This window comes from Arachis stenosperma, chromosome 9 (genome assembly GCF_014773155.1).
Source record: "Arachis stenosperma cultivar V10309 chromosome 9, arast.V10309.gnm1.PFL2, whole genome shotgun sequence".
Lineage (NCBI taxonomy): Eukaryota > Viridiplantae > Streptophyta > Magnoliopsida > Fabales > Fabaceae > Arachis > Arachis stenosperma.
In genome coordinates this window covers 138746299-138774103 of record NC_080385.1, presented here as the reverse complement: position 1 = coordinate 138774103, position 27805 = coordinate 138746299, and the positions used below count along the sequence as shown (strand labels likewise).

The 27805-nt window shown below is 33.6% G+C and overlaps 1 protein-coding gene across 3 annotated transcripts; it reads right to left on the bottom strand.

Annotated features, from left to right (window-relative positions):
- Positions 1-19677: 19677 nt before the first annotated feature.
- On the bottom strand, positions 19678-27356 carry LOC130948295 (uncharacterized). 3 transcript variants are annotated; one of them, XM_057877011.1, is made up of 12 exons: positions 27251-27356; positions 26548-26723; positions 22525-22644; positions 22376-22397; positions 22231-22272; positions 21616-21721; positions 21419-21529; positions 20942-21013; positions 20753-20854; positions 20607-20653; positions 20449-20476; positions 19678-20268 (listed from the first exon to the last, which is right to left on the bottom strand). In XM_057877011.1, the coding sequence occupies exons 3-12, from the start codon at positions 22562-22564 to the stop codon at positions 20101-20103; spliced, it is 738 nt and encodes a 245-aa protein (XP_057732994.1). In that variant the 5' UTR covers positions 22565-22644; positions 26548-26723; positions 27251-27356; the 3' UTR covers positions 19678-20100. The 3 variants fall into 3 exon arrangements, with proteins under 3 accessions (XP_057732994.1, XP_057732996.1, XP_057732995.1); XM_057877013.1 differs by having other exon boundaries at positions 26548-26681; positions 27251-27350; XM_057877012.1 differs by lacking the exon at positions 27251-27356 and adding an exon at positions 27120-27229.
- Positions 27357-27805: the final 449 nt, after the last annotated feature.

The following is a 27805-nucleotide window of genomic DNA, read 5'->3' as shown; positions in this document are numbered from 1 at the left end:
AAAGATATGATTTGAAAAAGATTTGATTTTAAAAAATTATGAAAGCTTGAAAAAAATTTGAATTAAAAACAAAATCTTCCCTCTTGTGCCATCCTGGCGTTAAACGCCCAGAATGGTATACATTCTGGCGTTTAACACCCAAAATGCTACCCTTTTGGGCGTTAAACGCCCAGCCAGGTACCCTGGCTGGCGTTTAAACGCCAGTTTTCCTTCTTCACTGGGCGTTTTGAACGCCCAGCTTTTTCTGTGTAATTCCTCTGCTGTATGTTCTGAATCCTCAATTCTCTGTATTATTGACTTGAAAAGACAAAAATAAAATTTTTTTTTGCATTTTTAATGATGAGGAATAATCAAAATGAAACTAAGATCAAATAAACAATGCATGCAAGACACCAAACTTAGAAGTTTGTATACTATTGACACTAACAAATTGAGAATGCATATGAGAAACAACAAAACACTCAAGACAAGAGAATTTAAAGATCAGAGCAATGAAATCATCAAGAACAACTTGAAGATCAATGAAGAACACAATGCATGCAATTTTTTTTTTTTTGAAAATTAGATGAATGCAATTGACACCAAACTTAAAATTAGACACTAGACTCAAACAAGAAACATAAAAATATTTTTTTGATTTTAAGATTTTATAATTTTTTTTATTTTTTGAAAATTATATGGAAAAGAAAATAAAGAGGATCAAAACTTTTAATAAGAATTCCAGGAATCATGCAATGCTAGTCTAAAGCTTCAGTCTAAAAAGGATTAGACATGTCTGGCCAAGCTTCAGCAGGACATTACATTCAATAGCTAAATTGATGAGAATCAATCTGCTTTTGTGATGATAAGAACATCACCTTGAAACACTAGAATTCATTCTTAAAAATTCTGAAGAAAAGATACCTAATCTAAGCAACAAGATGAACCGTCAGTTGTCCAAACTCAAACAATCCCCGGCAACGGCGCCAAAAACTTGGTGCACGAAATTGTGATCATCAATGGCGCCATCAACATGGTACGCTTAATTGCAATCTCAACTCTTTATCACAACTTCGCACAACTAACCAGCAAGTGTACTGGGTCGTCCAAGTAATAAACCTTACACGAGTAAGGGTCGATCCCACGGAGATTGTTGGTATGAAGCAAGCTATGGTCATCTTATAAATCTCAGTCAGGCGGATTCAAATGGTTATGGAGGATTAATGACTAAAAGATGAATAAAACATAAAATAAAGATAGAGATACTTATGTAGTTCATTGGTGAGAATTTCAGATAAGCGTATGGAGATGCTTTGTCCCTTCCATCTCTCTGCTTTCCTACTGTCTTCATCCAATCCTTCTTACTCATTTCCATGACAAGCTGTATGTTGGGCATCACCATTGTCAATGGCTACAGTCCCGTCCTCTCAGTGAAAATGTTCAACGCGCTCTGTCACAGCACGACTATTCAGCTGTCGGTTCTCGATCATGTCGGAATAGAATCCAGTGATTCTTTTGCGTCTGTCACTAACGCCCCAAAATTGCGAGTTTGAAGCTCGTCACAGTCATTCAATCCTTGAATCTTACTCAGAATACCTGGTGGATGAAATTATGATTCCTTTGTTATTGTATTTTGTAAAATTCATTGCTTTTTCAACTATGTGTGGACATAACTCCGTTCAACTTAACCAGCAAGTGTACTGGGTCATCCAAGTAATACCTTACGTGAGTAAGGGTCGATCCCACAGAGATTGTTGGTATGAAGCAAGCTATGGTCACCTTGTAAATCTCAGTTAGGCAGATTAAATGGTTATGGATTTCGAAAATTAATAATAAATAGAAAATAAAAAGGGATAGAAATACTTATGTAAATCAATAGTGGGAATTTCAGATAGGCGTGTGGAGATGCTAGAATCCTTTTGAATCTCTACTTTCTTATTGCTTTCATCCAATCCTTCTTACTCCTTTCCATGGCAAGCTGTATGTAGGGCATCACCATCATCAATGGCTACTTTTAATCCTCTCGGGAAAATGGTCCTATGCGTTGTCACTGCACGGCTAATCGTCTGGAGGCATCACCCTTGTTGCTGGCTACATCCCATCCTCTCAGTGAAAATGGTCCAAATGCTCTGTCACAGCACGGCTAATCATCTGTCGGTTCTCAATCAGGTTGGAATAGAATCCCTTGATTCTTTTGCGTTTGTCATCACGCCCAGCCTTCAGGAGTTTGAAGCTCGTCACAGTCATTCAATACTGGAATCCTACTCGAAATACCACAGACAAGGTTAGACTTTCCGGATTCCCGGGATCCTACTCGGAATACCACAGACAAGGTTAGACTTTCTGGATCCCCATGAATGCCGCCATCTATCTAGCTTATACCACGAAGATTCTGTTGGGGAATCTAAGAGATATGCGCCCGGCCTAAGGTAGAACGGAAGTGGTTGTCAGTCACGCGCGTTCATAGGTGAGAATGATGATGAGTGTCACAGATCATCACATTCATCAAAGTGTTATGCAACGTATATCTTGGAATAAGAATAAAAGAGAATTGAATATAAAGTAATAGTGATTGTATTGAAACTTGAGGTACAGCAGAGCTCCACACCCTTAATCTATGGTGTGCAGAAACTCCACCGTTGAAAATACATAAGTGAAAGGTTCAGGCATGGCCGAATGGCCAGCCCCCATGATCTGAGAATTAATCGTCCCAAGATGTCTAATACACTAGTAAAAAGTTCTATTTATAATAAACTAGCTACTAGGGTTTACATGAGTAAGTTTTTGATGCATAAATCCACTTTCGGGGCCCACTTGGTGTATGCTTGGGCTGAGCTTGATCTATCCACGAGCTGAGGCTTTTCTTGGAGTTGAACTCCAAGTTATAACGTGTTTTGGGCGTTCAACTCCGGATTATGACGTGTTTCTGGCGTTTAACTCCAGACAGCAGCATGTACTTGGCGTTCAACATCAAGTTACGTCGTCAATTTCCGAATAAAGTATTGACTATTATATATTGCTGGAAAGCTCTGGATGTCTACTTTCCAACACCGTTGAGAGCGCGCCATTTGGAGTTCTGTAGCTCCAGAAAATCTATTTCGAGTGCAGGGAAGTCAGATTCCAACAGCATCAGCAGTCCTTTTGTCAGCCTTCTTTCAGAGTTTTGCTCAAGTCCCTCAATTTCAGCCAGAAATTACCTGAAATCACAAAAAAATACACAAACTCATAGTAAAGTCCAGAAATGTGAATTTAACATAAAAACTAATGAAAACATCCCTAAAAGTAGCTTGAACTTACTAAAAACTACCTAAAAAAATGCCAAAAAGCGTATAAATTATCCGCTCATCAATACCACAGACAAGGTTTAGACCTTCCAGATTCTCTTGAATGCCGCCATCAATTCTAGTTTATACCACGAAGATTTCGATTAAGGGATCCAAGAGATATCCACTCAATCTAAGGTAGAACGGAGGTGGTTGTCAGGCACACGTTCATATGTGAGAATGATGATGAGTGTCACGGATCATCATATTCATCAAGTGGAGGAACAAGTGATATCCTAGAACAAGAATAAGCCGAATTGAATAGAAGAACAATAGTAATTGCCTTAATACTCGAGGTACAGCAGAGCTCCACACCTTAATCTATGGTGTGTAGAAACTCCACCGTTGAAAATACATAAGAACAAGGTCTAGGCATGGCCGAGAAGCCAGCCCCCATGATCTAAGAACTAGACATCCAAAGATGATCAGAAGATCTAAAGTGATCCAAAGATGAAAATACAATAGCAAAAGGTCCTATTTGTAGAGAACTAGTAGCTTAGGGTTTACAGAAATGAGTAAATGACATAAAAATCCACTTTCGGGCCCACTTGGTGTGTGCTTGGGCTGAGCATTGAAGCTTCCATGTGTAGAGACTTTTCTTGGAGTTAAACGCCAGCTTTTGTGTCAGTTTGGGCGTTTAACTCCCATTCTTGTGCCAGTTCCGGCGTTTAACGCCAGAATTCTTGAGCTGACTTGGAACGCCTGTTTGGGCCATCAAATCTCAGGCAAAGTATAAACTATTATATATTGCTGGAAAGCCCAGGATGTCTACTTTCTAACACAATTGAGGGCGCGCCAATTGGACTTCTGTAGCTCTAGAAAATCCACTTCGAGTGCAGGGAGGTTAGAATCCAACAGCATCTGCAGTCCTTTTCAGCCTCTGAATCAGATTTTTGCTCAGGTCCTTCAATTTTAGCCAGAAAATACCTAAAATCACAGAAAAACACACAAACTCATAGTAAAGTCTAGAAAAGTAAATTTTAACTAAAAACTAATAAAAATATAATAAAAACTAACTAAAACATACTAAAAACAATGCCAAAAAGCGTATAAATTATCCGCTCATCAGGTATTAAGAAAACTGAAATCTAGAAAGTTTAAGATAGTGTGACTTAAGTGTATAAGTCAGTTATAATTATGTTATGTTAGCTAGCTTAGTTTCAAACACTATTTTTTTGTTATAGCGGTTGATATATAAAGAAGTTTTATATAGTATTAATAACCTAGGCTTACATTACTATGTATACTTTCATTTTTAGTATCAATTCATTTTAGTTTAAAGTCTTTGTTCGTCTTCTCTGTTCAAACACTGTGTATTTTGTGTTTCAAAAAATTTCTCAAAACTTCTTTAATATTATCTTATAATTAGCTTAATTATATTCATGTGTGCCTTTTAAACCAAGGTTGGAGTTTGCATAATTAGCCACATTAATAGTGTTAATAGTTTATAAATTAACTTTGAACATTGCCTCTTTAGCTGCGATGTCATAGCTATAAGCTATAACTAGGTCTCTTTAAAAGGAATTACTCTGACACAAAGCTGAATCCGACACTAAAGGCATAAAGGCTGCGTTTGGAAGTGAGATAGATTATGAGAGACAGAGACTAAGAGAAAGAGACTAGGAGACAGAGACTAAATTAAGTTTCTATATTGTGTTTAGTGTAAAGTATACAAGACTAAGTTATGTCTCAGTATCCTTTTAATTTAATATAAATACAGAAACTGAAACAAATAAAATTACATAAATAACATTAGTTATCTCCTATCCTCTTTTCTAAGATTTTCTCCCATTCGTTTCCAGTTTCCACTCTCATAATCACTCTTTCTCACACATAGAGCACATAACTATATCACATTACTCTCACCACCTCTTATCTATCAACAATACAACTACTCAATTGAATACATAAAGATACAAAAATATTTTTTTCTTTCTTTATTTCTTTCTTTCGAAGCAGCTAGAATGGAAAAAGATGGAGAAGTTGGGAAGGAGTACTTATTTAAGATAGTAATAATAGGAGATTCGATAGTGAAAAAGTCAAACCTTCTTTCGAGATTTGCATAGAAAAAATTTGACACGAACTCGATGGCCATGATTGGTGTTGAATTCCAAACACAGGTGGTAAAAATTGAGAGAATGAGGTGAAAGAGAAGATCTAGGATACCCGAACTAAGAACACTTCAGGACCATTACCTTTGCTTATTACAGGAGCACCGTGGGTGCTCTTGTTGTCTATCATATTAGTCATCGGAGCACCTTTGATGGCATCGAGAGGTGGCTTGAAGAGGATGCGGCTGGGGGAGGCGGAGTCGTCATCATTAAGATTGTGGAGCTCGACGCCGTAGAACGTGGAGGTCACCAACCCGGGAGAGGGATGCTGGCAAAGGTGGAGGTTGTGCTAGTGGTGGCAGTGGAGAAGGAGATGGAAGTTGGAGGAGAAAGAGGCATGTAGGCTTTTGATGGAAAAGAGAATGTGGAGTTAGATTTGGAATTTGAAAATTTAGATGAAAGTAATTTTGGAAATAAATATTAATAAAGTTTCAGTCTCTGTTCCTAAAATTTTAGTTTTCTGTGTCTTCACTTTTTAGAGGTACTGAAGAGATTGAAGTTTTATATCTCGAGACTGAAATTTTAGTTTCAGTCTTTGACCACCAAACACAATACTGAGTCTCAATCCCCTAATCTCAATCTCAATACTCCATATCAAATGCTACCAAAGTGTCTAACAATCCTTATTAGTTTCATTCCTAGCTTTTTAATGTTTATGTATTAAGCATATGGGTATATATATTTTTCGTCCCTAATGTTTTCGAAAATTCCCAAAATTACCTTAACATTTAATCTGATTTAATTTTATCCCTTACATTTGACATTATTTCAACTTTATCCCTATCATTAAATTTTTTACTGTCAACAATTAGTCAAATTTTCTTCTTCTTTTTTTTAATTTTACCCCTTTTTTTATCTAACCCTAATCCTAATTAATACACTAAATTCCAAACCCATCTTTAGTCTCAATCCTACCTAATTCCAAATCACCCAAAATCCAACCCCTTTTTCTCACTACCACCACCACCGCTATCATCATCGCACCTACAGCTGCCATCATAGCACTATTCCCCACTCACTACTAGACCCACCTCCATCAGTCTATCACAGAAGTTTTTTATCTAAATCTCCACTTCATCGATTAATCAATAACAACCACCTATCCTACCCAAATCTTCACCACTAGACTCGTCACCTCCACAACAGTAGCAACTACTCAAATTTTTACCCCTCCATTAATTAACAATAACAACAACCCACTCCACCCAAATTTTCACCTTCTCCCATAATTGTAGCAACCATTTTTTATTTTTTTTAAAAAAAAAAATAAACAAGCATAACAGGGAGAGAGATAGAGAGTGAAAGGATGAGAGAAGATAAAGCAATGTCGTTTAGAGAGGACAAATCAAAGGCAACGACGGAAAAGAGAACGAGGGCTGGAGAGCAAAAGGAGGTAGCGATGGTGAGAGAGAAAAGATGAGTAAAGACAGACGATGGAAATAAGTGTGATGGCGCGGCACATATATAACGTGGAATCTTCTCTACTTCACCAACGATGGTAATAGGATGGTGATGATGGCGAGTGGTAACAAGAGAAGGTGATAATGATGAGAGAAATGCTGAGAGAGGTGATAGTGGTATGCAAATGGCAAGAGGAAAGGAAAAAGGGGCGAAGTTGGTGATGGAGGTGGTGGGATATTTAAAGTTGAAGTAAGTTGGGATAGGTTAAAGATTAGGGTTAGATAAAAAGCAGTCAAATTAGAAAAAAAAAATTTTAATTAATTGTTGATTGTCAAAAATTTAATGATAGGAATAAAATTTAAACTATTTCAAACATCCGGAATAAAATAAAATTAAATTAAATATTAAGAATAATTTTAAAAAATTTCAAAAACATTAAAGATAAAAAACATATTTTACTCTTTTATATATATATATATATATATATAGTTAGACTAGGGCTTAGACAGATTGGATAAAATTTGTTGAAATTTGTCTTAGACTTAGACAAACTTCTTTGCACTCTACATAAACTCTTTTTTATTATTATATTTATCTTTATTTTTCTATTTTACGTTATAATTAAATACTCATTACACTATACAAATATTCATTATAATAAAATAATTACTTGTTAATATTTTTATTATAGTCATTAATATCTTTAGAGTATAAAGAATATTTTTTTTAAAATTTAATGTATATTAGTGTATCAATAATCGTTAACATGTTTATCGATTAAATTTTTTATACAAATTTAATAAATACACACATGACTGCATATAGGTATACTAGTATTAATTAAATTTAAAATAAAAAAATATTTGTTAACTATAAAAATATTAATGAGTACTATAAAAAATATTAATAAGTAATTATTTTATCGTACTCATTAATATTTGTTAATATTAATATTTTTTATTGTATTCTAAAAATATTAATGAATATAATAAAAAATATTAACGAGTAATTATTTTATTGTACTGACTAATATTCTTATAGAGTAATAAATATTTAATTATGGTATAAAATAGAAGATTAAAGATAAATATAATAAAAAAAAAGGAAGGTATGTACATGGCAGGAAATTCGCCTAAGGTTGAGACAAACGGTTACATGATGTGGCAATTTTTTGTTATGCTGGACATCCCAACGGTTACATGACGTCGCTATCAAAAGTTTGTAACTCAATGTGGTCTCTGAGCCCCTTTTTAACCCTAACTGCTGATGGAGTAGCATATTCTTCTTGGTTGGACGTGCAAATGAGAGAGACAGGAGTTCTATTCTATTCTATTCGATGAATACTTTAACCACTTGAAGAATATACCTCAGCTGAGAATTTGAAATTGATGTCATCCAACATACTCTCCGGGGCTTCATTAGTTTTCTGGTAACCATAATATCCATCTTCCCAGGTCAACAAGTAGCAGACCAAACAAAATTTAGTTAATAATCCAAGGTTTAACCCCTTTTAAAGTAACGTTAGTCTACATAAGCAAATAACATAAGGAAATGGTGAGCCATCAACAACATGATCAATTCTTCTAAAAACACACCACTAACTCGTAATAAGTTGAAAACTGTGAACTTAACTTATTGAGAAACTACCACATAAAAAGACAACTCTACTCATTTCAGCACAAACAAACACAAAAGGCAGCACAACAAATAGCCACAGAACTTACATGGAGAAACGGTGGTTAAGCTTCAAAAAAATAGCATGCTTCCATTGTGTACCATCACAAAAGCCCTTCAACAACTGATGAGTCATAGAAGTGGCTTCCATCTGTTCTATATTATCTTTTTGCTAACACTTTTGAAGAAAAATATACAAAAATCACAGTCCAAATAACAAGTTCAATGTTCAAAGCACACAAACAGACATAAACACAAAACACCTAGCTTCCTCTGTATGAACCTCTCCCGACTTGTTTAATCCTCAAACTAGCTCTTCTTTTAATTGGTGGCCCTATTGTACTAATTAACAAGAAAACAACCATAGCTTGTTTCCTCCAACACAAAACTATGAGAAAGTAAACGTATAGAGCCGTACTATCACAATCAACAGTCACTATAAGGGGATCAAGAGTGCACTCTTCTGTGTCATTTTTTACAAACAGGTTATGTGCATCCAATTTTTTTTAGAAGAATGAGCCAAAACTGGGATTCAAGCAAGAAGAACCAACCCTGTATAACCAAAGACCAAGAAAAAGTTGGTGAAGTCAACTCATGACCTATAAGGCTATAACTAGTCAACTACAGAAATAATCACCCCCAAAAAAATCAAAACTCATTTTTCTTTTCTTTTTTTCCTGCTTCAATTTTCTCAGCAGCCAAATAAACACATTTAACAACAAACAAACAAACAAGATTCTTAACACTCACCTCTACTATGATTACGAAACCAAATCATTTTCACCATGCACAAATTCATTACACTCCATGGCTATCGAAAGCTCTGGCACTCGTGCGGCTCTGCCGCGACTTGGAGTCCTTGTCGTCGATCGAATAGAACTCCTGTCTCCCTCATTTGCAGTTCAACCATCGTTCCACCCAGCACAGCAACGACGAAGTAAACGAACAGGGAAGAAGTACCCTACTCCATCAGCAGTTAAGGTTAAAAAGGGGCTCAGGGACCACATTGGGTTATAAACTTTTGATAACCACGTCATGTAACCGTTGGGATGTCCAGCATGGAAAAAAATTGCCACATCACTGCCGCCGGGAAGGAGTTTGGACGGAAAAGGAAAAAGGGACCAACTAGGTGCATTTTTCCAATCTCGAGGACATAAATAGTGCAATTGAAAAGTCAGGGACCAAATCGGTGCATTTTGTGAATCTTAGAGACTACTTTGGGGTTTAACTTCACATAGTTAGTCTAGGATTTAGACAAACTTTATTACATTTGTTGAAATTCGCTTAGGACATGGGAGAATCTTTTCAAATTCCAAAAATTAATTCTAAAACATAAAAGATGAAATAATGTTTTTCTACAAATAAATTTTTTCTTATTTTATATTAGTAAAAAATCAAAGCTTCACCCTAGGTTTAAATTTGGCCCTCTTCTATGTGCAAGATTTTTTTTGTTATATTTCTTTTTTTTTAAATATATAACATATACAAATTAAATTATATTTATTAATTATAATTTAAATGGTTGAATTAGTGACTCATTTGTTAAATTAGTAAATTAATGAACTAGTAGTCTAGTCGATTTAATCACCGATTTGGTTTTGACAATTATACTTGGATCAATCATTTAGTCTCGCTAAGGGTAAAGTAATATACTTTTTGTCCTTGAAATTTGTTAAAAATTTAAAAATTATCTCTAAATTTTAATTTGTTTCAATTTTATGCTTAATGTTTTTTATTTGCATCACTTTTATCCTTATCTTCAAATTTTCTAGTTAAACTACGGTCAAAACTATTTTTTTCAATTTTTTTTCTCTAAAACCTATTCACTTTCATCATCATCTCCAAAATATTATTCTCTCTCTTTCAAATACCCCATCACCAAGTCCTTACCACCATTGTCACCGTCATTATCTCTTTACCTTAATCTTATTTCTAAACAGAAAAAAGAACAAAAATCGAAAAAATTCAAAAAAACTAATTCAAGAAAAAAAAAATGGCAGAAGAACATAACTTTCGTCATCAAGAACAACAACAATTACACAACACCCTGCTGCCATTCGCATCCCAACTCCGACCATCGCAAGTGGTGTATGTCAATTCTACCACCACAACCCAAACCACCAATATAAATCGAAAGAGATGTCATCATCCCTTGTGTTAGTTTCTTACCTTTTTTCTTAAAAATAAAATAGATTCCTTGATTGCCACTTTATCAGCGATAATTTCACTTTCAAGACATGGCAACGAAGAATGAAGAGGATTAAACAGGATACATTAGATCCAACCCCAACCACGCATCATCAACATTAATCTTTATACAACAAGAATCAATCCCTTAACTTATGCTAACTATATGTTATACTGTTCTTCCAATTATTATTTTTCCCTTCAATTTGTCTTTAAACTGCATGCTTGTGTTGGTAGCATGCATGCTATGTTAGTTGTTCAATCTAATTGGTGAAAGTGTGTAACTCCTAAAGTGATCTATCTTAAGAATGGACAAGTCAAACCTATAATGCAATAGCACATAGCAGTGTGTGTGTGTTAGTGTCTACTTGTCAGTGTCACACAAATGAAAGAATGAATAAAATCTATATATACGTTCAAAATTATTAAACGTTTGTAGATTGTGTCGTTGAATATTTCCTTTTCTGCAGTTATTCATCATCATTATTTGAGTTGTTTTGGAATATATAATAATGTTCACTAGCTTATTTGAATAATATAATCCACTTGATTATGTTAATTGGACTATTGCTCATGTTTCTTGATTCTCATAGGTTCCAATAATGTTCTTACTATGCTGACATGTATTTTTTTTTTTTTTTGTATTTTAATTTGTTCATCAGTACCTCTAATCATTTAGCAATAAAAATATGAACTTTAATAGCAATCATATAAAATAACATTATTTTGCTAACATTAAATGAAGATATACCGAGTTACACTGATAAAATTTTTCTAGAAAAAAAAAAGACTAATAGCAAAAGTGAACGAATATAAAATATCTTTGTATTCCTGATAAAACTATTAAGACCTAATCTAATGATGCCTCTTGTAAAAACTAGCCTAACTCAACATCTTAGCTTGTACTCTTGTTCCGCATAGTTGGGGTATTATGCCTTCCATAATGTTGATCACAACTTTTTTTTTAATAGGGTAAATTATTAAAAATACATTCGAGTAATTTTATTGTTGATAAAAATGTATTCAAATTTTGTTATCGATAAAAATATCCTCAAATAATTTTAAAACGCGATAAAATTATCTAATATTAAATATATATTTCTCAAAAAATACTTTAGAAATTGAATTTTGATGCGATTTTTTGCAAATATTATTAGAAAAACGAGATATTATTATTCTTAAAAATTTGGTGAGTTTTTGCTAAGTATATATTTTTTGTGATTTTTTAAAAATATTATTGGTTGTTGACAAAAAAAATCACAAAAAAATATACTTAACGAAAAATCACCAAATTTTAAGGATAAAAATATCTCATTTTTCTAATCTTGTTTACAAAAAATCACATCAAAATTCATTTTCTAAGACATTTTTTAAAAATATATATTTACTGTTGAATATTTTTTATCGCATTTTTAAATTATTTAAGGATATTTTTTTTTATAACAAAATTCGAGTATATTTTTATCAGCGACAAGATTATTCAGATGTATTTTTGGTGCTTTACCTTTTTTAATAATGACTGACTTTGACAATAATATTAACCTTTTTATCAATATCATGTATCTTTGGCTGTTTGTGCTCATATATAGTTCGGGTCTTTTCAATAGTCATTTAGGGAGACAAAAAAATTAGCTAAAATTTGCTTTATTGAATATTTATTAATTATTATAATATTTAATAAATACTAAATAAAGTAAATTCTGGTTATTTTTTACTAATTATTTTTTATTATCAAATATTTTTACATTGATGAAAATAAGTATACAGATTTAGCATTCCATTTTGTTGGTCTATAACAAAATTATGTTGGAGATATGATGAAGTTGAGGCCAAGACTGAAATTGAAACTAAAGATAAGGTTGAGATTCAAGAACAGGATGATAGGGCACTATGAATATCTGAGTAAGAAATCATATTTTGCTAGTAAGTGAAGATATTATTAGAGATAAGTTGAGGCTGAAGCTGAGGTTGAAATTGAAACTGCTGGTGCAAATGCTGAAATTGAAGTTGAGGTTGAGATTGAAGAGGAGGAATAGGAAGGATAGGCTGAGACGGTTGCTGTTGCTGTTGCTGATGCTGATGATCATCATGATCATGCTGATAAGCTGCCGAGTTATTGTCGTCTTCAAAAATGTTTTTTTTTTCTTTTGAACCCGTGAACACTTCTTCTTCTCCTTAAGATGTATGAAGTATTTTTTAGCATGACTAGTAATTTGTTCTTTACTATTACTTCTAACGTAATTCTCAGCAATAAGTTTTCACTTGTTAGGATGATCTTTTTGTCCTATTAGAAATAATCTGAAAAAACATATAAAACATCAATACAATATTCAATAATAGTTCTCAATTTAGAAAAAAAATTGGCTCCACTAGGTATACAATAGAGATTGTGAACAATATGAACAATGGGTTAAAAATTTGGCTCAATGAAAATAAAAAAAACACTCAAATTACCAAATAAAAAATCTCATTCAGTTATTCCAACATTTTAACCATCTCCTATACTCTAATTTACCAAATTAATTTACCAAATCAATATCTTCTTTCCCAAATCCTCTACTACCGCCCCTTCATCAATCATCCCCTTTACAGGTGTCAAACTCTCCTTTATTGGACATCATCGTCGCCTCCTAGGTTCATCACGCCATTGCCACTTCACCAACCACCCCATTCGCCGGCGCCACTCTCTCCCTCACCAAAAACCGAAGTCGCCGCAGGTCTCCTCTTTGCCGTCACGGGGTCGTCAGCCAGGCCCCTCCTCAGTGTCGGTCTCCACCACACCAGAAACGAACGGCGCCTACGTGCTCCTCCTCGCCAACGCTGCTTAATTCACCATCCACTATCATCGGCATCCCCTATCACTGGTGAAACTTGTTGCATAAAATGGACTCAATTGGAAAGAAAACATGTGGCTTCTGCTAATTAATGTTCAAACAACCACTACAAAGTTTTTGTTTATTTATGACAGTTTTTTTTTTATTTGTGGAGGTTTATAACTCCTATTTGTCGGGGTTACTAAAACTCCCAAAAGTTGAGGTTCCACGAGGTCTTTTGTAAAAGTTTTTGAAAACCTCCACAATATATTCAGTGGGGATTTTGTATATGTTAAGTGGAAGTTTTATATTAAATTTTTATGACATTTTTAAATCACTTTTGTGGCAGTTTAAAATCTCCACAAATTAATTTTTTAATTTGAAAAAAATTAACTATTTTGTGAGATTTTCAAATTTCCACAAATTCTATAATTATTTTTTTATTTTTAATTTTAAATCATTCATTAATCCCTTCTAATTTACATATTCTCAAATTAAAAATTTATTTTTTATTATCAAAATTTAAAAATAATTAGAGAGAGACAAATAATTAGAACAAAATAAAAGCTTTTATTTATTTTGAGAGCAACTACTAACTTGTCATAAAACATAGCAATGACATGGCCAATAATGTCCTACTCCAATATCAAAATACTAAAACAATAACCATGATATGCAACATATGATTCAAAATTCAAACAACATAAAATGCAATACAAGACGAGATGAAAAATAACTGAAGCAAATTCACGTGAGCAGACGTTAATGAACTAATAACATTAATGAATGAAAATAACACTTGTACTAAATTCAGTGAAAAGATTGCTTTGACATATTTTTCTCCTTCACCAAACCACTGCAATAAACAAAAATGATATCACCGTGTTGCTTAAGCACAAAAGGAACATAGAAGTTTCAATTTGTAAAACTTCTAATATCTTTGAAGTAATGTCGGACATTAAAATGTTGATGAAATTCGCTCCAGCTTCAGTTGCTACAGCTTTTGCAAGCATAGTTTTTCCTGTGCCAGGGGAGCCAAAAAGCAATATTCCTTTGCAAGGCTAAATATACAAATAACAAAGTAATTGTATCAGATGCTGAAGACGTTACATAATCTACATAAAAAAGGTATTTGATAAATCATTAGATGCAACTAAAGAGAATCTTCTACCTTAGTCAGCTGTCCTTTGCAAAATAATTCCAGCCTCTAAAGAGGAAGCATGACCAATTCCTTCAAGGTGTCCGTACATTTTCCAAAGCTCCAATATCATCGAATGTCACCCCAATATCGGTTGGTGGAATAACATCACCAAGTAAGTTTTTCTCAAATTCATTTTCGGTAACCACATCCTGTCATGGAAGAACAAATATAAGAGAGACTAAGTATAGGCAATCGCATATTTTGGAAAAGTTACAATGCAAAGCAAGTTCCGCATAATAAGATGATAAAAAGAAAGTGTATAATTTCATTACTAAACTGTAACAAAGGGATGGCAACTCAGGTAGCAAGCCTTGCAAGTGTATAATTATAATGCTTTATTTTGAGATCGTGAGATACTGAGATGTTTTCGCTTAATCGTCAATTCTTAGTTTTATTTTTTATTAAAATATGTATATCCATATATATGGTATTAAGTATGCTAGCTACTACGTTTTGTTAATTATTCCGGTTACGATTTTCATTTGAATAAACAATAGCTAAAAATTAAAATAGACAAAGGAACAAATATTTCACCTTATCAACAAAATTTAATCCAAAAGATATATAAAACCATCATCTTAAGAATGAAAGCGTATATATGCAAATTAAAAGTGCAATTCTATTTATATATATGCATGTTACTACTTTTTATATTTTAATTCGTTTTTTTCCCAGCATGGCACATGCATCTATATTGGCATGGGCTGTTCTATAATTGTGAAGCTATGTAGAAAATCAGCATTTTGGCCGCAAATATGAAATGTTCATACTTAGATGCTACATTTGCTTCAAATAAAAATGGTGGGAAAAAGGTTAAAAAGAATACTGACTTTCGGTTGTTAGGAATTGATCTTTGATGCAGACAGTCTTTAAGTCAGGACATTCCAATCCAATTCTACTGAGAACCTTATATCAACAAAGGAATTACATTGTAAGTATAACAAATAGTAACACATGACACTTGGTATTTATATAAAACCAAGTAAAAAATATCCAGATTGTTTGGTAAGCCAGAGCATAATGTACAGCGACAATCAACATACTAGTCACCGAACAAATTCAATCAGGAAAAGGAGAATAGCAAAACAAAACAAAATAAATAAATAAGGGCATATTAAATAAATTAACAAAGGACAGAAGATGTTGGAAGGCTCACCGTGCGGATGCTGACAACATTAGATTGAGCTTTCATAGTCTCGACATCACGCTCTAGCTGCTGCTTCCAATCAGAAAGCAATGTTTCATCCTGTACAAGTTTCAAGTTAGAACTGATCCATGAACTATTGATAGCAACCAAACAAATTGTACAATAATATTAATCCATGGTGATACCTGAGGCAGCTGTATAGTCACTCTGTTTGGAAAAAGGCGACCAAGTTACTTCATTACTTTAGGCGTTTCTTTGCTCCTATCATGTAATCTACCAAAATCATTCTGCACAAAGTTAAATACCAAATTACAGTAGTTCAATATTCAATAATTCCTTAAGGAGCCATGACAAAAAGCTAATATATATAATCAATAATCGATAGGTCATTAATAAAGTAAGGAAACATCATTATGCAACAATTGCTTCAAAGCTTTCTTAGTTCCTACCTCAATCAAAATTTTGTGTCACTTCATCAAAGCTGGTGACATATTTCTCCATCAGATTTTCTATATACAATGGATTCCTGGAATTATCCTTCTTCTGCAACAATTTGAACCAAGTGACAATAAGAATACAGAGTTAAATAAAAAAGAGAATTAAATTTTTTAACAGATTTTTAGCAGAAAAAGAAGCAATCAATCAACTTTATTTATATTATCATTCCATAATGAAATTGCATCAACACAATTAAATTAACAAAGGTGAAAGCATATTTAGTTATTTACAAAATCAAACAGAGAGAGTAATAAATCTCCAATAGCATAAATCAGAGAAAACACAATCTATGCATAAAAAATGAAAGGAAAACTAAAAAAGAACCTTGAACTTTTTTGAGGATATCATTGAACACTTTCTTTGAGTTAACAAGGACAACATCCAAGAAATTATATGTTAGCATAAAATAAAGGATATCATATTAAAAAAAAGAGTGTCACGCACATGTATTAAAATCAAACTTTAAATATTGCCAAAAATTACTGATTCCTTGAATAGCTAGATAAAAACAAAAATTTTCTCGCAAAATCAGTAAGAAAAAATATATAGACTAATTGTGTCGCCATCGAGTTCACTGAATAATAGCAAAAGTAACAAAAGACAAATCTAAAATCAGAGAAGTAGACGACTTCTTTCCTTCCCTTCTCCATGGCCATCGTTGCTGTGATACGAAGGTCACTCCTCGCGCTCCCTCGCTTCCGCCGTCTTCCTTATCGCCTCAGTCGTTGGTCTTCGCTGTCATCAATCAGTGGTGGGACAAGGTTTGTCAATAACGACACGATGTCGTCGCTGAGATTCTCTCCCAGATGCTACCTTAAATACATCTACCGTCTTTGGATGCAAGACTTTGATCGCCGTTGATGACTGAAAGCTTGGTAACCGTCACCGTCGTTGCTATGATTTTGCCCTTGTGCTGCAGCGCGTTTTCTTCCTCTACATCTCTACACCTCCTTCTCTAACCAAAACCTAGATTGAAGACTCTCTTCTTCGACATTTAGTAGCGTTCTTCTTCTTCTACCTTAAGGTTTCACCATGTCACTACACTGCCAGGAGTTCCATGTTGCCATCGATCCTTGCACATTGCTCTTCTGCAACACCGTTGGTCCTACACACACCTATTGCTTGGCGTGCATAGGTGTCTGCTGCTGCATTGAGAACCATCCGCCCAACTGTCCAATGACTCTGAACACGCCGTCACTACGCCAAGGATTTGAATAGTTTGAAAAGAGAAAAGAACATATTTTGGAAATGATGATGATGGTGAATAGTTCTAAAAGGATAAAATTAGAAAAACATGTTGACTATATTTTGATCAAATGAATTTGAAGATAGAGATAAAATTAATGCAAATGGAAAATATTAAAGATAAAATTAAAACAAATTAAAATTTAGATGTATTTTTAAAATTTTTAATAAATTTTAGAGACAAAAAATATACTATTATAGGATAAAATTAGAAAAACATGTTGACAATATTTAATGAATGCTAGTAGAGGGTTGTTTCCAATATTTTTGATGATGGGATAATAGGTGTCTAAATGAATTATTGGACTAGTCTATTTAATTTATTATTTTTTGAATTAATTGAACCCATTTTATTTAACCCATAATTTAAATAAATTTGATTTTAATAACAAAGACAGACTAATGCAATAAATTTAACCCATTTTGAGAAGCCCTAGTCCTTTTCGGACTAAAATTCACCCAAAAGGCTGAAACATAGGTGTCACTTACTCGATCATTCCTTAGTTAAAAATTTTAAAATTACTTTTATTAGATGGGGAAAAAAACGCATCCTAATTTTTGGAATCTAGGCTGAATAAACATGATGTGGCTGAATTGACAATTCAAGTCATAGTAGGGAATAAAATTCCAATATGATCCCATTAAACATTACGCACTTGCTGTCGGCAAAGATATTAACTATGCCTCGAGCCAAATTATTAGGCCCCAAGTAATTTGGTCCAAAGTATAGACAAAAATATTTCATAAATATAAAATAACCAGAATTAATTATTTTTTAAAAAATTATTTCTTTTAATAAAACAATCAATTTTCTATAAATATCCACATATCATTAAGTACATTAGTATATGACATACCATCAGTCAATACTACGTCTACATGTCATAACACAAGCCACATCAATGTATCACTATTTACTAATGTTATTGGCTGATCAATAAACAGAATAACTTATAAAATATAATTAGTATTTTATCCATAATAACATTATAAGAATATAATCTTTTTAAAATTACGTCAATTTTATCCTTATATTATAGATTATATTACAAAAAATTTAATAAAATCAAACTATTTTTATAAAAAAATCGCAAGGAATAAAAGTCCTCATCGACTAAGAAGATTAGAGTTTTCATAAATAAAAAAATTAAATAATAAACTTTTAATTATTATTTTTATATAAAAGAATTTATTTACAGAAATTCTGATCTTCTTAATCGACGGAGACTTTTGTCTTTTACGATCATTTTGTAAATGTAATTTAATGTTATAAATTTTGTGTCATAATCTATTATATCAGGATCGACATAATTTTAAAAGACTTATATTCCCATAATAGTATTACGGTTAAAAATAATAGTTTTAATTATAAAATTAGTAATAGACAATTAACGAAAGGTACAATTTTAATGTTTAAAATAATGCAATTATTTAAATAACTACTAGTTTTTACTCAGTATATAACTACTAACCTTATTTGATATGGATGATAAAGAGAAATTACCATAAAATTTTTAAAAAATTAACAGAACAATTACTCTTTATTTATGTTTAATCTGAAGGATGTGTTCAATTTTTAGACTCTCGCCTTTCGGTGTCCAATTATCCATAAAATGTTAAACAAAACATTCAGTTCATATAGTCGTACATAAATGTCTATTTTAAATATATATATATATATTGTTGCAATTGCAAGTATGAATTTCAAGACCAAAAAAATGAAAGTTATGAATTTTAGATTCCTATACTTCTAAAACATTTTCAGCGAGCTTTAGAAATATTCTCGACTATTTTTTTATGGAAAAGTATAGGTAACCAATAATATTTTTTAACAACGTATAAATAATGTGAATTAATAAGGTTAAAAGAGTAAATTTAATTAGTAGCATTAAATTAGGGTGTAGTATATTTTTATTTGATTGGTGGTTGTTCATGTTACTCAAGATAGTCATTGTTTACCTAGCACTCCCATTTTTTTATTTTCAATACTTCAAGAAAAGCTTCTATAAGACATTAAATATACCTAAAAAATTACAAGTATTTCCATGATAGGACAGCCATTAGCTTCGACACTTGAAAGGAAAAAAAATTTGCTTAAAGAAGGCTCCTTTAAGTTCGAATTAAAAGATATAAAATCACATGACATAAACAGCAAGACTTAAATAACGTTACGCCATTTCTTTTTCCTTTCACGAACACAACCCTAATCTCCACTTGTGTTGACAATAAGAATTGGAAAGAACAAAAGATTTGTTGTAAACCTTTAAATAAATTTTACTTAAAGCAGCATATGCAGGATACAAAATTTATGCTACCAAAAGTAAGCAGGTTAATGCTCACTTTGATCTCCATAAAGTACATGCGTCAATCATTTTAGTTCTCATTGATTTTAACGAGTCAAGTAAAATGATTCACACGTGTACATAGAAGAACCAAATTAAGCATTAACCTGCAAAAAAAATCATTGTGTAAACTAATTTGTGCATGCCTTCCATGCTCAGCTAAATTTCTAAGTGTTGGTCTATAACTTGTGTGTAAGTCTTAACTCCATGTGTATGTCATTAGTTCTGATTTCATCGCTGGAATACTTTTCTTGGCATGATGGAAATGGAGCACAGCAGGAAGAAATGTCGATTTCGGCCACCTCCATAGCATTGCAGACCCATTCAAGAACATCGCCTTTGGGGAACTGCAGTAGAAAGGTGTGAAAAGATTTAATAACAGTCAACAAATATTTTTGATAGTTTGAGAAAGATGATGTTGGTAAATATCTTTCAATTCAAAGATAAATATTTAAATTTCAAACATACAAACATTAACATGAATGCAGATAAAATTGAGAACAATAATGAAATGAAGTATTAAATACCATTGTTTGTAAAAAGTCACATACAAACCTACAAAAAAATAAAAATAAAGGGGTTAGTGGCATATAGGGAGGCTTTGAACTTCTCAAGGGGGAAAAGCTATAATTAATAATAGAAGAGAGATCCAATGATGGGAACACATAATTAAATACAAGCATACTTTGGGAATTTTCCCTCAACCATTGATGTGTGTAAATTCCTGCTAAGCTACAAATTTAAAAATACAAGGACTTTAGTTGAACATGTATATACATATACTGATCATTAATTTATGAGCAAAATTTTATATAATGTAGAGCTTTCTACCCGCATCATGTAATATAAATTATGATATGATAGAAGCTGAGACCCCACGGCGTCTTTAGTGACAAGGCAATGGATGTAGGTCCTGGTGTAGTTCTTGCAAACCTATGAGAAAAAAATAAAAAAATATAAAAATATGCCAATTTCATCAAATAATTCATCAAATAAAGAAGTACCCTCTCAGAAGCATACCATACAAGGGCAGGTAGGATCAATTGGTCGAGTATCATCAGCCATGGCTCTATGTTTTAGTTTTAGTACTCCCTACAAACATACCGCAAAGAATTAAGTTTAAAATCATGTGGATGCATCAACAAGTGGACTATGATGGCAGAAAAAAATTATAAGGTTATGTTCAGCTAGACGGAAAAGAGGGGGCTACATTTTGTGGTGCTAAATTTTAAAGGAAGAACGAAAAAATTTCAGAGTAAAATTTACTAATTCTACGGATAAATTTTACTTTATATTTGACTAAGGTAAATGTTTGCCCCCGTTTAGTGAATTGCATATTTGAGCTCTTGAGAATTTTTGTTTTTTCTGCATACCAAACAACTTGTAATTTTAAGGAGATAATATTTTCCTCCTTTAATTTTTATTCCATAAAGTTTTGTTCCCAAAAAGTTTAATTGTAACATAGCCTAAATTGTCCATAAAATGAAAAAAGATCACCTCTGGAATAAGGGCTGTCCCAAAACGTGTTGTACGGATGGGGTAGACATAATCATACATGTCTGCACCCAAAGCACTACAAACAACAGTATCAAGTGGATAACCAACTCCCTGGAAGTACAAGCAAATGGTATGAAATTGATTTAATTTGAAATGTATATCAAAGTAATGGCTACTATGATGAAAGTTATTCTGACCATAACGTATCGTGGTTTATCCTCTGGCAAAGCAGCAATGCACTGAGCAATAACTCGCCAAAACGAATCTTTATCATCGCGTCCTGCAAGACCACCAACAGCATAGCTGTGACAAAAGAAAATTATATTAAGCTTCTTATCAGCATTACGAAACTATTGATTCCACATGTCCTCCTTTATTTCACAAGGTTACTTCTAACTGTAGTATGTCAATGAAAGAAGACCTTTATCTATTCATGCATATTTTTGGAATGCTATACTATTTTTTTCACTCTTTTGATAAGTACTAGATACCATATCAACCATCCTAGTTTTCCTTTTCTTTTGTTAAATTGAATCAGGAATAACACATTAAATTGTCTCGAGTTAGTTTAACTCACAATTTAGAGTTTAACTTTAAGATATTACACAGTAATGATTCATGAATAATATGACCAAGCCCATTTTGTCTGGTGCCTAAACAAAAGAGACTGGAGCTGACATTCAAACCAGCTAGTATTGTATACTGTCTAGTATAGTTCTAAAAGACAGCACAAAATAAATAAATAACATTAGAAATTGCAATAAGCTTGAAACCACAAAATAGACTATATGACTAAATAAACTTACACTTACCCAGGCAAGTTGCGGTCTACCAAACCTTTGACACAGATGTCCCTGAGTACATCATATTGCAAATTATAAATTTATAGTTAGTTACTTGTTTCACAACATCCACATTGATAATTGGAAGAACATCATGGTTTGTGCTAAATTTTACCTCAACTCAGGATCTAAACCACCTTGTACAATACCAAACAAGTTCTGATCGTGAGGTCTCTTGTGCGTTGTTAACAGAAGGAATGTCCATTATATTTAGCATTGGAAACAACCAAAGACTTAAATGATACACTTCAATAACATAATTACCTGCTATGCATCTATCTATCCATCTAAGCGTTCGATACATAGCTTCCTCAATTCTTGGACCAGAATGGTGGTCTTTATGACATCATCCAAAGCCATAATAATATCTGCTCCAATTCTATTCTGTACAATTTATGACGAACATAAGAAAGAAAAATCAATTTTCTTAAAATATATTGTTACAGTTTGCTAGCCGTAAGCTCCAACCAAAAACTCCATAAGCAGGTACAAGAACTCAGAAATTATTGAAGGCATCAAGAAAACGTGCATAAGAACAACGAATCAATTACCAGTGCTATACTTTGTAGTCAGTACTACAATCTGTTATGCATGTCACTTGCAATTTTCTATGAGGCTTAAATTATAAACATTAATCGATGTCCATACTTTTTCCCAAAAACAACAAACTCAATACGAATGCAATATTGTATTATAAAAAAATGAAACAATTTGGCAACAACTTTGAAGGTGAACTTTGTTATCTTATAGCATGAAATGGCTTGAGCATGAGAATGAAAAAAAAAAAAAAACAACAAAGCCTTGTTCCACTAAGTGGGGTCGGCTACATGAATCAAACGACGCCATTATGCTCTGTCATGTATCATGTCTACAAAGAGACCGTTTACATGTAGATCTCGTTTGACCACCTCATGGATGGTCTTCTTAGGTCTTCCTCTGCCTCTCACCCCTTATCCATCTTCCATCTCATCTACCCTCCTGACTAGATGTTCTATCGGTCTTCTTCTCACATGTCCAAGCCATCTGAGACGCGATTCAACCATCTTTTCCACAATAGGTGCTACTCCAACTCTCTCCCTTATATCTTCGTTCCTTATTTTATCTAATCGCGTATGACCACTCATCCATCTCAACATCTTCATCTCTGTCACACTCAGCTTATGTTCGTGCTCTCCTTTAGCCGCCCAACACTCCGTACCATAAAGCATACCCGGTCTTATAGCGGTGCGATAGAATTTACCTTTAAGTTTTAAAGGCACTTTTTTGTCGCATATAAAATCAGATGCACTCCGCCATTTTGACCAACCTGCTTGGATCCTATGATTTACATCATGTTCAATCTCTCTATTATCCTGTATGATGCACCCAAGATACTTAAAACTTTTAATTTTTCGTAGGATGTTTTCTCCAATCTTCACCTTTATATTTGTGTTTTTCCTTCTCAGACTAAACTTACATTCCATATATTCCGTCTAGCTACGGCTTATGCGCAGACCATACACTTCTAGAGCTTCTCTCCATAACTCCAACTTTTTATTTAGGTCCTCCCTTGACTCTCCCATAAGGACGATATCATCGGCAAAAAGCATGCACCATGGCACAAGCTCTTAGATGTGCTCTATGAGTACTTCCAAGACTAATGTGAAAAAGGTATGGATATAAGGATGATCCCTTGTGTAATCCTATACCAATAGAAAATTCCTCTGTCACACCACCTTGAGTCTTCACACTAGTTGTGCCCCCATCATACATGTCTTTAATTGCACGAATATATGCGATCCTTACTCTCCTCTTTTCTAAAACCTTCTATAAGACCTCCCTTGGTACTCTATCATACACTTTTTTCAAATCAATAAACACCATATGTAGATCCCTTTTATTACTACGATACCTCTCCATCATTCTTCTTAATAGGTATATCCTTCAGTGATAGACCTTACCTGGCATAAATCCAAATTGATTCTCTGTTACTTGTGTCTCTTTTCTCAACTTCCGTTCTATCACCCTTTCCCGTAACTTTATGTTATGACTCATAAGCTTGATCTCTCTATAGTTTCTGCAACTTTGTATATTTCCCTTATTCTTGTAGATAGGTACCAAGGTGCTCTTTCTCTACTCATCAGGCATCTTTTTTGACCTTAAAATCTCAATAAAAAGCTTGGTTAACCAGTTTATGCCTTTTTCTCCAAGACCCTTCCAAACTTCAATCGGGATATTATCAAGTCCTACTGCCCTGCCATTTTTCATCTGCTTTAGAGCCTCTTTCACCTCGAAGTCTTGAATCCTTTGACAGTAGTCAAAATTTTTATCTTCCTCCCTTGTGCATAACCGACCAAGGCTCGGAAGAGTCTTCTGTCCCTCATTGAATAACTCGTAAAAGTAGCTCTTCCACACCTTTCATTAATCTTCTCCTCTTGAGCCAACACATCACCATCCTTGTCCTTTATGCACTTAACCTGATCCAAATCTCTTGTTCTTCTTTCACGACTCTTTGCGATTCTATATATACCTTTTTCTCCTTCTTTCATGTCCAAAGACTAGTAGAGACCCTCATATGCTCTTGTTCTTGCTTCACTTACAGCCACTTTTGTCTCTTTCTTAGCCGCCTTATATTTTTCCCAGTTATCTGCGTTGCGGCATAAAGACTACTCTTTAAAGCACTCCCTTTTTATCTTTATCTTTTCTTGTATACTCGCATTCCACCACTAAGACTCCTTGTCTCTTGACCCTATTTCTTTAGATTCACCAAAGCTTTCTTTTGCTGTTCTTCTAATAACTTCTGTCATCTCCCTCCACACCTCTTTCGCGCTTCCATTCCCATCCCACTTTGCATCTTCTCCTACCCGTCTTAGGAAGCTTCTTTGTTCCTCACTTTTCATCCGTCACCACCTCGTCCTTGGGTTCTTCGTATGATATCTTTTCCTCAACTTTTGCTCAACGCGAAAATCCATGACGAGCACCCTATGTTGTGTTGTCAAACTTTCTCCCGGGATAATTTTACAATTAATGCAATATTTCCAGTCGACTCTCCTCAACAAGAAGAAGTCGATTTGAGAGCCTGTCATGCCACTCTTATAGGTTATAAGATGTTCGTCTCTCTTTTTAAAACATGTCTTTGCAATGAGAAGATCAAAAGTTGAGAAAAAGTCCAAAATAGCTTTACCCTCGGCATTGATCACCCCAAAACCATGGCCTCTGTGAATACTCCCATATCCAGTCACTTCTCTCCCAACATGGCCATTTAAATCTCCTCCTAAGAAAATCTTATCTCCCAAAGGTATGTCTTAAACCAAACTATCTAGATTCTTCCAAAACCTTATATTGTGTTGTTCGTCCGAACCCACTTGCGGTGCATAGGCGCTAATCACATGGAAACCACCTCCCTCCACCACAAGTTTGATAGAGATGATCCGATCTCCCACCCTCTTGACATCCACTACGACCTTCTTCCACTGCTTATCCACAATTATTCCAACCCCATTCCTATTATTCACCATTTCTGTATACCAAAGTTTGAAACCAAAAGTATCCAACTCCCTAGCCTTCGCACCAACCCACTTTGTTTCTTATAGGCACATAATGTTAATCTTCCTCCTTGTCATGGTGTCCACCACCTCCATGGACTTCATTTGCTGCATATTAGAAAGGATAAATTGGAAACTCTAACCTTGAGTACCCATTGGCATAAATAGTGGTGTTTGACACACAAAATGAGGGAAGGTCAATTGAGCTGCACGAGCACGGTTGAACCGGCTAAGAATCTGAGAAAGCAAATATAATAATAAAACTTCAGGAAAAAAATAACCAAAGAATGGTTCAACAAGTGCACACAGTGCTTCTCAGCCATCATCTAGAGTTATCACTTATTCTCTTGTATGCATACCCATATCATTCTTTCGGCCTCAGTCATCCAAAGGTAAAACAACAAAAATAGCAACAAATGAATGTCGTTGATTTTCATATAAATAAGACAACAAAACTTCAGCAAAGTGAAGGCGTAAGAGAACTCAAATAGAATGGGGAGTTGAACCACGAAATGAAGCACCATGGGCTTTGTTTGAGGAGCGGAGTAGGGCACGCAACTAATGGTATGTCCTAGCATGGAAGAAGAAGGGTCGTAAGCAATGGCATTATGAACAACACAAACAAAGAATTATTACATGAATAAAAAGTGTTTTAGATAGAAACAGATAGAGAGAACTTACAGAGAGAGAGGGGAGGAACAAGAACATGCGACGAATGAAGTGCCCTAGGCTATTGAAAGCGTTAAAGCTGTGGTGTGCGTACCTTCATGGCTGTGAAAGCAGGTTGGCCGGAACTTGTGATGTGGTAGAGTGTTGCTAATGTTTGGTCTCAATCTCAGAGGAACCGCAATGGCAATGCTATTTCTCATTCCAAGATGAAAACGGACCAAACTATACCTTGCATTAAACAAGCTACGACAACTTTAGACTAAGCCTGGCCTGTAACATGTTAAAAAATCTATCACTACACTAATAATAGAAACTAAAAAGGATTCAAGAGATAACTATCCCAATTGGTGTCCAACTTGCATACTAAATTATCACAAAAATAAGGGGATATATGAAACAAAAGAAGAACCAAATTTGAAAATAAATAAACTAGCTTATTACTTTATAAGAATATTGTCTAAAACAGGATAAATAAGTAACACATGCAGTAGATGAAAATTAAATGATTAAACGTTAATCATTGTAAACAAAAATTGCAGAAATCAATACATATGCAACAACAAAAAATAGATGCGACTCAAAATGCTAACAAGAGCATAAATGAAACTGATACCTAAAACAGAGAACTCAATAAGAATCAGTATTTAAAAAATAAAATTAACTTACTATAGCTAACACGTTCAATTAACTGGGACTAAATAATCAAACATGGACCATTATGAAAAATTAAAGAAGTCAATGCAGATTCAAGAAAGAAAATAAAAGAAGAGAAAAATTGTAAGGGGCAGAAGAGAAACCTATGACGTGAGGGAGAGGAGAACAGGGTGAGGGTGCTTTGAAGTGTGAAGAGGGGGAATGAAAATTTTGAGACGGAGGTGGCTAACAAAACTTCGTAGAGTTGAGTTGAATTGACAATTGAGCACCATTAAAGTGGGTTTAGGGTTTTAAGGTTGAATTTTAAAATTTAATTATTTCATTAATCAATCCGTCGGCCGAATAGAATTAAAGGACCGCACTATTTCTGTCTAAAATAAGATAAAATAAATGCACTGCTCAACGCTCGGGAGTTTAGGCACGTGTTAAAAGACTTAAAGTAGAAAGAAGTAAAAACCCACAGCGATAAGCCAGTAAATATTTTTTTATTTTTCACCGTATTTTTTAATTCGGTACACCAGAAATTAATCTCTAATAAATTAAAATTTTATTTAAAAGTTTGTTGGTACTGACATAAAATAGGCTCCGATTTTTATGATCATAAAACATCTAAACCATTAATGATCTTAATAAGAAAACATATTTTTTAGTTTTTTAATAATTATTAAATAACTTATATTTATTTTTATTTATTAATT